The sequence below is a fragment of the Coccinella septempunctata genome, chromosome 8 (genome assembly GCF_907165205.1).
Source record: "Coccinella septempunctata chromosome 8, icCocSept1.1, whole genome shotgun sequence".
Taxonomy (NCBI): domain Eukaryota; kingdom Metazoa; phylum Arthropoda; class Insecta; order Coleoptera; family Coccinellidae; genus Coccinella; species Coccinella septempunctata.
The window spans coordinates 18,223,159-18,236,502 of record NC_058196.1 but is presented as its reverse complement, the minus strand read 5'-3'; the positions used below and the strand labels follow the sequence as shown (position 1 = coordinate 18,236,502).

The window sequence follows — 13,344 nt, the reverse complement described above, 5'->3', positions numbered from 1 at the left end:
AGAAATGAAATCTATGTCTATGGGGATAACTACCTTCCACTTATAATATTGAATTGATTTGGATTCCATTTTTCGAAGCTAGATGCATCAACTTTATCAGTGAAAAAAACAAAATTTCGATATAAACAGTGTACACACGCATCTAATTTGAAACTTCCCTTTTATTATGAATATTTATTACCAATCCTGTTATGAATATGAAATAGATAACCTTTTAACCGCATGATTGTGAACTGTCGGGATATTCAGTTGAATCTCCGAACAGAACCCGTGAGAGATGCAATACTTATATGCGCTTTTCATAATATTATGCTGTATCTTTACCGTCAGATGTACTAGTATTATTGAAAAGAATGATACTGCCTTAGAGTTACTGAACAATTGTAAATGTGTCTTGAAGGATTATTGCTATGAAGGATATGTCAACATTAGAGGAGTAGGCATTATAACATTGAGGTGAGCATTTATTGTGTTACTTCATCCTTATTGAATTTTGAATTATGAAAACGACTGAATATTTTTTTCAATTAAGGCATTTTTTCCATAACTTTAGTGTTTATACATTCGGCTTGACAGGCTTTGTTCAGATCATCTTTCGATATAAAGGGTGTTTCGTGAATGATTGTACAGACTCTCAGATGCAGGACATTTTGGGTCTAAGTCTGAATCAATGTTCGAAATATGTCCTAAGTATATTCGTTCAAGAAATACATTATGATTTATGTATTTTATCAAAACCTTTCAATGGACAACTCTTGAACATAAGTATAGCACCATGATATTCATATGATGATGCCTTAATACTATGCAGGTCTGAACTGAGAAAAACATATTTTTTATTCCACATCTTGTAAAACATCTTGTAGAACAAATTTTCAAGAAGGAACATATGCTGCATCTTATTTCACTCCATAACACAAATTTCTGGCTTTCTTTTCACATTAACTAAAATTGTTGAGAAAAATATTCTCTTAAGTTCGCAGAAGCAAGCTTGAATTTCAGAAATTCTCATTTTTAAATTATCTTTTGAAAATTCTGTTTTCGAATACCTTCATAATCGAAACAGAGGTGGTAGCATAATGAAGGATTTTATGGAAATTATAATGGAAACAGAAACTGGAACATCGGAGTAGACCCAATATAAAGTAAGGAATTTATCAAAAAACATCTAATGAACTAAAAATATTAGACGAAAAATGAGAACGAGAATCAAAATTTGTTCTCGAACATACCCCCTTTCTTATGAACACGTTCCAGCTCTTGTAATCAAATGTGCTAAAGCTTTTTCTTTCATTTCTGATCGATTTAATTCTTTCATTTCTGTATCTCCCCACATGCAGTTTGAGTTCGATGAATCAGTGGAGAGTTTACGAGCTAACAAGCAGGCTTATAAGAAGCCGGAGGGTCAGCGAGTGCGCTACTAGTCGAGTACACACAAAATTTCCCACTTGTTCGGTAGCCAGCTAGTTGGCGAGTAGAAACCTCGTGCTGCTAATGCTATCAACCACTTGTGTGCAAGCATTGAGTATTAGACTCGATAATACGCAAAGATGCAAGCTACTGTGAGTACACGTGGCTAGTATACAAGCTACTCACTCAAGAGCCGGCGAGTGGCATGTAAAGGCCCGTACTCACTGCCGAGCAGCAACGGCCTTAAAAATCCCATAAAATTTAACGACGTGCCATGACTGCCATGTTGTAACAGTGAGGACGACGAAGTCTCGGATCGCTTCGAAGTCTGCCACGAAAGAGGAAGGTAATAAAATTTTATGGGATTTTCATGGCCAGTTGCTGTTGCTGCTTGCCAGTAGTACCACAGATTACAGTAATCTGTGGTGAGTACGCGGTACACGCCTTGAAGTCGCCGGCAGTTCGACTTTTCCTAGATCATTTTTACGAGCAGCTAACGGAGCGACTAGCGAGTGTGTCGAGTACTGTGCGTGGACTAGTTTACTTTACAAGCTGCTTGTGAGATAGGTTAGGTTTGTTCATTTTTCCTTTGCTCCTTATTTTTCCCGAATTATTTTAAATATATCTTCACAAGCTGTACCCGCATGCTTCGAAAGGACTAATTCGTCAAATTCTTCCTTCATCCTTCAACACGAAGAGAATATATATAACTTGATATGACTCAAATAATGCGTACGTTAAAAAATGCCTGGACGAATTTCACTGCTACTCTATCCGTCGACCATATTTTCTAATTTGCAATCATTCAACTAGCAATATTTTCGGAACTATTGTGATAGACTTTTTTCTCACCCTGGCCGCTCCTTACCGTTGTTCGGGCGCCAGTGGGGCAATCAGTGGAACCCCACATCTTCCACAGAATCTCCAAAGAATTAGAGAGCCCGGGTAGACTTAAATGATCAGTGGAGAAGGGTAGCAGTGAAAAATAGGGTGGTAGCGTCTTCTTGGCCTTCTGGCGGTTTTTAATGGTTCAAAAAGAGTACCTACATCTTTCTGACGAAAATCTAGCTGTAACTGATTAAGGACAGACTCTCACTGGCAACAAAATAAACGTTCAGTTCTTTATTCCTACTGGATTAAAATCTATACAGAAATGTACAAGTAATAACAAATGTTTATGTCAAACGGCGGACTCGTCGATGTGGGGCGGCTGATGAAAAGTGGTCTCTCCAGGAAAATACGGTTAAAATAGACGGTAAATACGGTTAAATTTTGTACGGCCACTTCAGAAAAATACGGTTGAAATAGACGGTAAATACGGTTAAATTTTTTACGCTCACTCCAGGAAAATAAGGTTGAAATAGACGGTAAATATGTTTAAATTTTGTACGGTCACTCCAGGGAAATACGAATATATATATTTTTTGGTGTAGCAGGGGGAAAATCTGCAAGTCAGACGAACCGCCCTCTCCTGAGGGGGAACAAGTGTGGGTATTCTGACTTTCCTGAGCTCGAGACCCACTAAAAACACTTAACTGCTTCTTGAACATTGCTCCGGGCATTTGCCTATAAAACGTTCATCTCTTAGTCGGTTTTCTACTCGCACACTATCGTGCTGGTATTTATATGTTTATCCTCTATTGTATAACACTTTATTGGATTTTTCAATAAGTTTATGTTCTTATTTTAATCTCTGCTTAATTGATCTCTTGGTCTCCTTCGGTAAATTCGCATTCTCCTTTTGTCTTCCTCTGGGTCGTAGTCCTCTAGTCTCCTTAGTTCTCGATTCGGATGGTTTTTCGCTGTCTCGAATAATTTCTGTGCTTTTCTGTTCATGAATTTCGTTATGGTTTCCCATGTTAGGTCCCTATAAATCTGTCTATTCCTGACAAACCACGGTGCATCTATTGCACATCGTAGCAGCTTGTTTTCAGTTGCCTGAATTTTTTTTGATGTGGCTCTTTGCCGCGAAACCCTAGGCAACTGATCTATAAGTCAGTTGTGGCCTAGCCACGGGTTTAATTATCTTCAATTTTTTCTCTTTCGACATGTGGCTTCTTCTTCCTATGAGAGGGTAGAGTCTATTCATCGCTGCTTTCGTTCTGTCGATTGCTTGTTTTATATGACTTTTCCAAGTAAGTCCTTTGTCAAGCGTTATTCCTAAATATTTGGCTTCATTTTTCCAGTCGATTTCTTTGCCGTCAACTTCTAGATTCGTCGTGGGTCGCAGTCTTCTCTTCTGCAGTAATATCGCTTGGCTCTTTTGTCCATTGAGCTTGATTTTCCACTTTATGCACCAGTCATTCGTTTCGTCAATCGTTTCTTGTAGAACTCGTTCTATTACTTCTGGGTTGCGGTGTTGAGTTGCTATGCCTGTGTCGTCAGCATATAACGTTAGCATGGTTCTTGGATTCTTCGGAATATAGTGAATGTATATGTTGTACAGAAGTACCCTTGGGGTACTCCAGCCTCTATATCTCTTGTTGGGGAGCATTCTCCATCCACTTTCACGTAAAATCTTCTATTTTTGAGATAATTCCTGATCAACTTGCATATTTTGATCGAATATCCAGCACATCTCATCTTATATATTAATCCTTCATGCCATACTCTGTCGAATGCTCTGGCGACGTCTAGTAAAACAAGACCTCTGTAGCTTGTTCATTTTGGAATCCCTCTGTAATGTATTCTGTGAGCCTTAATAATTACGAATAAAATAGACGGTACGGTGGCTGGGCTGGTACCGGTCCAACTGCAGTGCATCCTGTCTCCCTCTGTGCCCCTCAAAATGGCTGCCAGTCAGACAGCAGGTCGGAAGAAGCTATCAACCTGTAACTTGATCGGTCGAAAGTCGGCAATCTATTAACAGAATAAGCACAAAAATACGGTAGGAACCCCAAGCCCCCCTGGGACCGAACGGCGGAAAATCTTGAACAGTAGGTACCTACGGTCAAAAGTTTGATTGACCTTACTGATGTTATACCCGTAAAAACGTACAGATCTACCTTTATAGTTGAATTTCTTGTAAAAGATTTAGTTGATATATCAACAGTAAAATATTATTTTTTTAGATTATCTAAAAAAGAACTGACAACAAAACAGAAAAGAGTTACTTTATGGAGAACTACCCTTGGGTTGAGTTCACAAACTTACTCCGAGAGTAGAGTATGAGTATGGCCATGCTCAGAGAGCATACTCTGAAGAACTAAAAGTACGTTTGTGAACGCTTCGAGTAATCAGAGCTTACTAAGAGCTTGCTCAGAGTAAGTTTGTGAACGCAACCTTGGTGATACCGAAAAAAGATTCATAATCAAATAAGATCCTCTTCTTTGTATGTACTCAGTATAGGTAGTGGTTAAGAGGACTGGAGAAATAATAATCCTTTATGAGATCCTCTTCTATCTTCAAATAATACCCAATATTGAAATCTTTTATTTCGGAAGCTATGTTAAGTAAGAAAAACCGCTTATCGTTGCATACCTTCGCCCACTCTATCCGACAAATTGCTGAATTGCACCTCCTTCCCATATCTTCTTGGGCCGCACAATCACATCTTCGCCACTGGATTACTTGGATTTTCATGTATCAAAGGGAGATATAAACATAAAATCATTTCGTTGGTAACGAATGTATTGAGAAAAAAATGGACACAAAAAGCACAAATAGTTTATTGAATATCATTCAAATTTCAAACAGATCCTCATCCATTTAATAAATTTTCATCTTTCAGAAATGAATTAACTAATCAGTCTGCGACTGAAGAGAGTGAAAAAATCCAATGTTCCAATCCTACCTTCATTTGCTGTAAAGAATGGATTGATGAATTTGGAAATAGAGCTGTCAGCACACATTCCTCGTACCAAAAGGAAGGAAAAACAGGTCACCTCACAAGCGATAAAGAAACTTTCAAGGTGGAGAAAACTAAACAAAAATGTGGAAGACCAAAACCTATCATAAACATGAGGATATATGGTTCACAAGATGAGATTAGTTCAGCAATGGACGGTGAATTTCCGTGGATGGCATCCATCCATAGGAAAAACCAATTAGATGGTGTTTTTCAATTCAGATGCGGCGGTTCTCTGATAAGTGACAGTGTCGTCTTAACTGCAGCCCATTGTGTATATAGGTGAGTGCATGTAAAATCAGTGAATAGAAAGTTTGCTCTTTTCTTAAGTGCCTGAACTTTGCCCATACCAAAGCTCGTACGGTCATAAAATACCATCCTTCTCTCTCCTAGGGTGAACTGCACTTCATTTGGGATTGTTTTCAATTTTAACAAATAGTCTTCAGATTGTTTCGATTCATTTGTTGTAACATTTGGTTTGGCGTGTGATTTCTTTTGAGAGTATGAATTTATACCAACTTGAATTCGATATTCCACTGTATGAATAGTAAGATTCAGATAACAAATACAGGGAGAGTCTTTGACTCGTTCAAATATTTTAACAGTAGATTCTTGAGGTCAAAAGACACTTTTCTTTTATACCGATTTTTCCGATTCGGCCCTGAAAATGAGATATAGCCATTTCAAGTTTTCATAATGGGCTATGCCACCCCTGGAAAAACAAAATAGTATTTATTAGATAGCGTCCAACTTAGTTTCATGAGTAGGATTCTTTGAATTTTTGGGAATTTTATGGTACGTAATAGTCATTATGAGACAACTGGAAGATGTGGTGTGTTCGAAAAAGGATAATCAAATAAACGAAAAAAATATTCCGAAATTCATTTCCTTCGATGAAAATATTTTTTTTTAGGGTTTTTCAACAGCCTGTATCTTCCGAACCGAGCCGATTCGAAAAAAATGCTGAAAAAAAAAGCGTTTCTTTTGACCTCAAGAATCTAATGTTGAAATATTTGTACGAGTCAAAGACTCACCCTGTATAATAAAGACCAAACTAATGAAAAGCTCAGCTTTTATTTTCCATGCAGTTATATAATATTTCAAAATCACTTCCTTCATTTTGGTCGAATTCTAGTTCCAGAAAGACACCATCGGAATTGAGAATCATCGCAAATGCCAAGAAACAAATAGGAAAAGTTGGCGTCGACATATCTGAGGAAAGAGACGTGAAGAAAGTTTTTGTACATCCTGAATACTATTCAGGGGGAGCACACAATGATATAGCTCTCATTTTCTTGGAAAAGAGCTACAACGATTCCAAGGACCTCAACAGTATTTGCCTCCCTAATAGAAATTCAACATATGACAAAACGAGATGTATTGCTGCAGGTTGGGGTGTTGGAAACAAAAGAGAAAGCAATGGTAATATGAAAAAACTTGATTATTCAATATTTAAGTTGTTGATGCGAAGTTGATCATTATCCATACTATTTATAACATTAAACCAACAATGGGAAAGTCATGATATTGGTTTGATTCTGCCTTCATTCTCAAACATGGGAAGAAGATGTAATAGGGAAAGGTTTATGATTATTCCTACAATTTGTGTCATTTGGCAAGGAGAAGAAGTGAATATTCAAAATTCATTTCCATTGCCATTCATCATTTCATTTCATTTGAGCCTAACTGTCGAACCTCTCTAATAATAGGGGAGGTAGCCTACTAATTTTTTTAGTGATTTGATACCGCATGAAATTCATTTTGGGGGTAGATTGATGTTCAAACATAATGAAAGTGAACGTCAGTCGCCGCGCCAATGGTGGAGCTAATGGTGGCTACTTGAAGTTGGGGAGCCGAAGAGGGAAATTCGGGATTTACTCGAGCGTGTCAGATTAATATAAGGGGACATACCTTAGACCCTGTAGAGTACCTCTACCAAAAATTCGACCTGTATATATGGGGGAATTGTCTAGGACAGCCTGTCAGAATAGTAAAAAAAAACGATCATTGTATGTACAATCGCTCGAGTATGTACTCGAGCGTGTCAGATTAAGATATATGTTGTTATTTACATGTTGAAAAGTATATATTCTCTTAATCTGACAATTTAAGCGTGTCGAAAATGTGCGAGAGGGCGCCAAAGTTGCAAAAATAAAACGTCACGTGTACATTCTCGAGCGCGGTGGCGTTTTTTCTTATTTTGAAGCTAATGATTCAAGAATAACGGAAAAAATATAATCTGACAATTTTAGCAAGCCGAAACAATAAATATTGGCCATAAAGGTCACAAAAATCAGTTTTTTTGAATAATCCCCTTCCCTGGGTTTCAAATCTTTTTCGCATTCATTATAAAACTTGTAGAGCATAAAATTTTCTACAAATTTTGTCTCAAGCAATTTTTTCTACGTTCAAACGTTTGTGAGATATATGACGATTAATGCGAGTGGTTTAGCGATACATGCTGAAGCCAAAATTCACTCGTTAGAAAATAGTACATTCTAAGGTCACAGACAACACTAAAATTTTCGTGACTAATTTCGAAATTGTCATCATAGAAATACCTTGTCATTTTGATGATTAATGTAGAAACTGGGATTCTACATTGACCTTGCCCTTTCGCATGTATGGCTAAGCTCCTCGCCCTTTGAGCCCTGTAACTCGAGAACGGTTAAGAGGATGTAAAATTGCTTCAGACAAAACTTGTGTAGAATTTTATTACCTACAACTTTCATAGTGAATATAAAAACGATTAGAGGTACAGGCAGGGAAATATTCGAAAAAAAAGAATTTTTATCATCTTCAAAGTGTCAGATTAAGAAAACCCCCCCTAATTAGTGTCAAATTAATGGGTCAACACGTTTACAACACCGAGATTAACCATCTGTATGAAAATCTGACACGCTCAAGTATGTACAAGTGACGATTTTCTTTTACATGTTCAAAGGACCGCTGTGACCTTCCGTCAAGTCCAAATTGTCAGTCCTTTGAAAAGGTAGCTTCCTTTTGGTCCAATTAACATATCCTCCAAAAATCTGACACGTTGGAATTTTGTTTTACCATTTTCATCTCTTCCGTACGGCCAGTCCCACCGCGCAAACTGTCAGATAAGCATGAATTCATCATCAGAGACATATAGGGCGTATACAGTATCTTAATCTGACACGCTCGAGTATGTACACCTGACGGTTCTTTTTACATCTTTCAGACCCTGCAGACCCTTTCCGCACCGCTGAAAGTGCATACATCATAGAATCTTTTTTCTTTCTACCATCTAATCTTCAAAATCCACTAGGTCTCCATGACGCTCGAGTAAATCCCGATTTAACATCGTCAGCTATTGTTAAAATTGCTGAAAAAAAAATGTTGGATTATTCGTCAGCCGCGTGTATGAACTCAAATTGAAGAAAAAAGTCATTTGATACCGTTTGAATTTCACAGAACTGACTGTTTATATCTCAAAACGAATGAAAACCATTGTTAGTTGCATCTTCAACTATGGAAAGATCGTCAGTCAGCGTCCTAAATATGCGCGCGTCAAGTGCAACGGAGCCTCTTATAATTGATACTGTAAATGAACTGACGGTCTTCACCAACAGAATCATTTAGCGGATAATAATTTACATTCAAATTGTTTTAGAACTTAATTATAATATTTTCCGATAAAATATTAATTGCTTTTTTCTTCAGAAAAGTAAAAAAAAGTCTTTCAAAATTATGAGTTGATCAGAATCTTATAAAGGATCCTTCACAGACTTTTAAAAAGTTCGAAAATGTAACATTGGCAACCTAAGAAAATAATGGTCTGATCGATCATTTCCTTGTTGTGAGATGGAGAAGGACAATTCTTTGCCATTTTTGGACGAACAGTTCACAGAAGAGATGATGGCTCACTGATTACAAACTGGTATAGGAAACCGACTAGTTCTGGGCGTATTTTGAATTATCATTCATGTTGCAGTTTTGCATATAAAGTAACCGCCATAAAAAACCTAATATACAGGTCTATAAATTCGAATGACCGCTCTTTTCACGAAGACAATTTGAAGATGATCAGGGACATCCTAAAGCTGAATAATTATCTGAAATAGTTCAGTAATAAAATTATTGGGAACAGCATTATAGATAGAGCGATATGTCCAAGTGCGGTAAATGTAGATACTCGAAATACATACTATATATGTAAAATTTCCATATATCCCTGGACTCAATAATAAGATAAATATGCTCATAAGATCGTTTTCTAATAACGTAAAATTGGTTTCATACAAGATTTCAACTTGCAGTGCATTATTTTCTAAATTGAAGGATGTTGACCCCTTGTTGGATCAGAGTGAAATAGTCTACAAGATTCCTTGCGGTGATTGTTCGAAGTGTTATATTGGCCAAACTTAACAACTTTTGAAAAATAGAATAAGTCAGCATAAATATGATTGTCAGGAAAAAATTAAATCCAACATCAGCGAACATCAGTGAAATGATATATGTTTGACTCCATGTAGACGCTCGCCCTATCAATAAAGGGGTCTACTTTCTCTTTCCACCATCTCATCTCTGCAATTCACTGTCTCCTCAAGTAAATCCTCATTTATCATCGTAGGCTTCCCTACTAAAATTAATACATCAACTTCCAGGAGAGAACATTCTATCAAAAGTTCAGCTGCCTATTATTGATCATGAAAGTTGCCAAATCCAACTTCGGAAAACCAAACTGGGTGAAGATTTTGTGCTTCACGAATCTTCAATCTGTGCTGGGGGTGAAAAAGGTAAGGATACGTGTCAAGGAGATGGTGGAGGACCTCTCATTTGCCCGAACGAAGAGGGCTTTTTCCTTCAACTCGGGATAGTCTCATGGGGTGTGGATTGTTCTAAGGAGAACCAGCCTGGGGTATATACGAATGTGGAGAAATTCGTCGATTGGATACAGAATAGTATTATTGTGCAGAAATAAAGAATACTTATTAATTGGACACAATCATTTAACTTATTTGAGCCCAGAATTTGTTGAATCTTCTTTGGAATCCAGCTGAAGAACAAGTAGTCACAGATATTTTTTGATGATAGGTGTACAGGGTGTTGAAATACAAAGTTTCAATATTCTGGATGCTGATTATAGATCTCAAAATTAGGAAAAAATTTCATATAAACATGGGTCAGCAAATTAGCCGTTTTGGAGCACTAGCGCACAAAAACGATATTCGATTTATTTTCTTCTTTCAGATGTCTTGTTTATTGAAATTACAATTAAAATACTTTCATTGAGTATTTCGCATCAGTTTACTTTCCTTCATTTGGTTAAAAAAAATTATTGTTCCTGAATTTGAACTGCCTTATTCTGTGATAGACTTTCATCATAAATTGTTTATCTTCTGTAATTTATTGTATTTGATTGCGCTAGTAGTTAATATTTTGAAAACTGAAAATCGCCTACATCTCCAAAACGGCTCATTTTCGGACCCATGTTTATATTACACTTTTTACTTATTTTGAGGTCTACAATCAGCTCCCAAAAAATTGAAAGATTGTTTTTTAACACCCGGTATTAAATTCATCAAAACATCATTAGCTTTGTTTTAATTGGCAATCAAGAACTGTTTAGAATCGGTTCAACGAAGTTGAAGAGCAACGGTGTGAGACTGTTTTGAGCCGATCTGGAACCATTGTAAAATCGAATCAAAACGTCTGTCATGAGGTACACGAAGAGGTGTGAGATCTGAAGTGATGTCACACTGCTACAAAAACTAGTTTTCCATATGTAATGTAGGTACAGGATAAAATGAAAATCGATAAGGAATATGATGTAAACATGGTTCTTGGATGATCTTCTGTATTCTTCAATGAAGAGGTTATTTCAAAAAAGCTTTATATGGTCCTCACACTGTAGTTCTGACTACCTCATGAGAAAAACGCAGAAAATATATTCAAGAACCTTCTGTATACGTAAAATCCTTATATTGACGTAGCCGTTTTTTTTAGGCCTGGGAGCTCAATAATATTTTTTGGTTATTTGCAGGAAAATTTGGTCGATTTCAGTACTGGGGAGGGGGGAGGTTGTGCCCAACCTGGCACCTACCTGATGTCGATTGAAATTTTTTCTGGGAGGATTCTGCATTTCTTAATGAACTTTTTAGGGTTTTCACTCTCTGAAACAAAATCAATTAAAAATGAAATGAACGATTTGCTCCTGCGTAAATTATTGCACCAATTTGTCAGGAGCAAATCAACATAAAATTATAATTTCAACGTTCTTTATTTTCAGTTCATTGTTAGGCAACAATTTTTTCTAGTTGATTTGCTCCTGACAAATTAATGCAAGAATTTACGCAGAAGCAAATCGTTTTTTTGATTTTTAATTGATTTTGTTTCAGAGATTGGGAGTGAAAACCCTAAAAAGTTTATTAAGAAATGGCCCCTACCTGTCTACGACCATTATATAATTTAATATAATATAATAATTATTCAAAAACATGTACCTTATGACAATTCGTTTCCAATAAAATACATTTATTTCAAATTTATTAAAGAGCAACGTCCTTATTTTGTGAAATCTGAATCCTCTCATGAATATCTCAGTATATTTGGAAATGAGTAAATTCTTCATAGAGCAGACTATAAATATGAGGTTCCGACTTTGAACTCGGAATTTTGTTAAATTGAGATTTTGACTCATATTGCAAGAAATATTAATTAAAACTTTCGTTTTGTTTTCTTAGAAATATTTTCTCCATTCGTGATGTCTGACAGTGGTAGATAAATCATATCAAGCACTTCTCCGGAGTTAAAAGTTGTATTAGATTATGCTATTTGAGTGTTTTTACTGTTTAGTACTTGAGAACCTCTGGAAAAAAGTATAAAACGATTTCAAAAACTGGTGCGATAGTCAACGAATCACAAACTTGAAAAAGATCACACGGTTTCCACAAAATGAGTTTTCAAACCACGACACGTGTTTCGCTATCACTATAACATCTTCAGGTGGACCCACCTTGTGTTCGGTACAGTACGGTGGTGTAAAATTTAAACCACCATATACACGATGCCTCATTTGAAAGTGTCCACTCTCAATACCTCAACAACGAATCAGAATTTGTGCAAACACTGAGACAGGTCGATTGTTGATGACAGGGGGATATGATCTGGGATACAAAACTTGTTTCTACTAGCAAGAGGGTTGCAACTCCAACAGGAATTTGAATAAGGAAAGTGGGTAGTTTTGTAGCACAAATGTATGCATGGATTCAAATTTGTGTGAACCTGCAGTTTGTGTTCTTATTAAGTGAATATTTACAAAGTTACAAAATATTTGAACAAATTTATTTTCACTCCTTCTATTACCCGAAGTGCTCAAAAGCTCCAAAAATATTTTAGCTCAGTAGAGAATTCCGAAGAATATCATAATATCAGTTTTCAGATTTCAAATAATGTCCAGTTCTCCAGAAACGTCTAATATGTTATCGAACTTGGGACACCCTGTTTTTATATAAAAACGTTAACCTTAACGTTGATAACTCAAAAGACAGAATTCAGTTTTAATTTTTTTCGAATGATCAGCATGAGTATGCTGGTTCGAAAAATGCACCACCCTCTATTTTGTTCTCAATTGACTTTTCATGCTTGATTTAGATTTATCATCGTGTAAAGAATTAATATATTTCATTAATCTTCATTTTTTCTTATGAAAATTTTCACTAGGATTTCTGCACGGGAAAGAGATAAGATAAGTATTGTAAAGTTCTTGTTCTAACTCATGAAGGTATGAGTATGAGCATAATACATAGGTGCTGAATTATGACTATTACCTAGGTACATGACCAATTATTACAATTGTTGTCCGAATCGTCGATTTTGACAACATTTGTCAATGAATACTAAAATAATTAGCAAAAACAGAAAAAAATATATATATTCGACACCCTGTATCTTCTTCCACAGTAAAATTTTATTGGGACATATTTGATCCTGTAGCCATGATTTGGAACAAATTACCTGGCAAATGTAAGAAATAATTTTTTTTCTGTTTATTATTTATTGAATTCACGGAAAACAGGTGCATTGCCGATGATTCAGTATTAATACGAATTACCTACTAC

The 13,344-nt window shown here is 36.2% G+C and overlaps 1 protein-coding gene across 1 annotated transcript; it reads left to right on the top strand.

Moving 5' to 3' along the window:
• The first annotated feature begins 229 nt into the window (after nt 1-229).
• LOC123318572 (phenoloxidase-activating factor 2-like) lies at nt 230-10,224 on the top strand. The gene is made up of 4 exons (XM_044905243.1): nt 230-456; nt 5,141-5,539; nt 6,393-6,679; nt 9,889-10,224. Exons 1-4 carry the CDS (start codon nt 278-280, stop codon nt 10,203-10,205), a joined length of 1,182 nt encoding a protein of 393 aa, XP_044761178.1. The 5' UTR covers nt 230-277; the 3' UTR covers nt 10,206-10,224.
• The last annotated feature ends 3,120 nt before the right edge of the window (nt 10,225-13,344 follow it).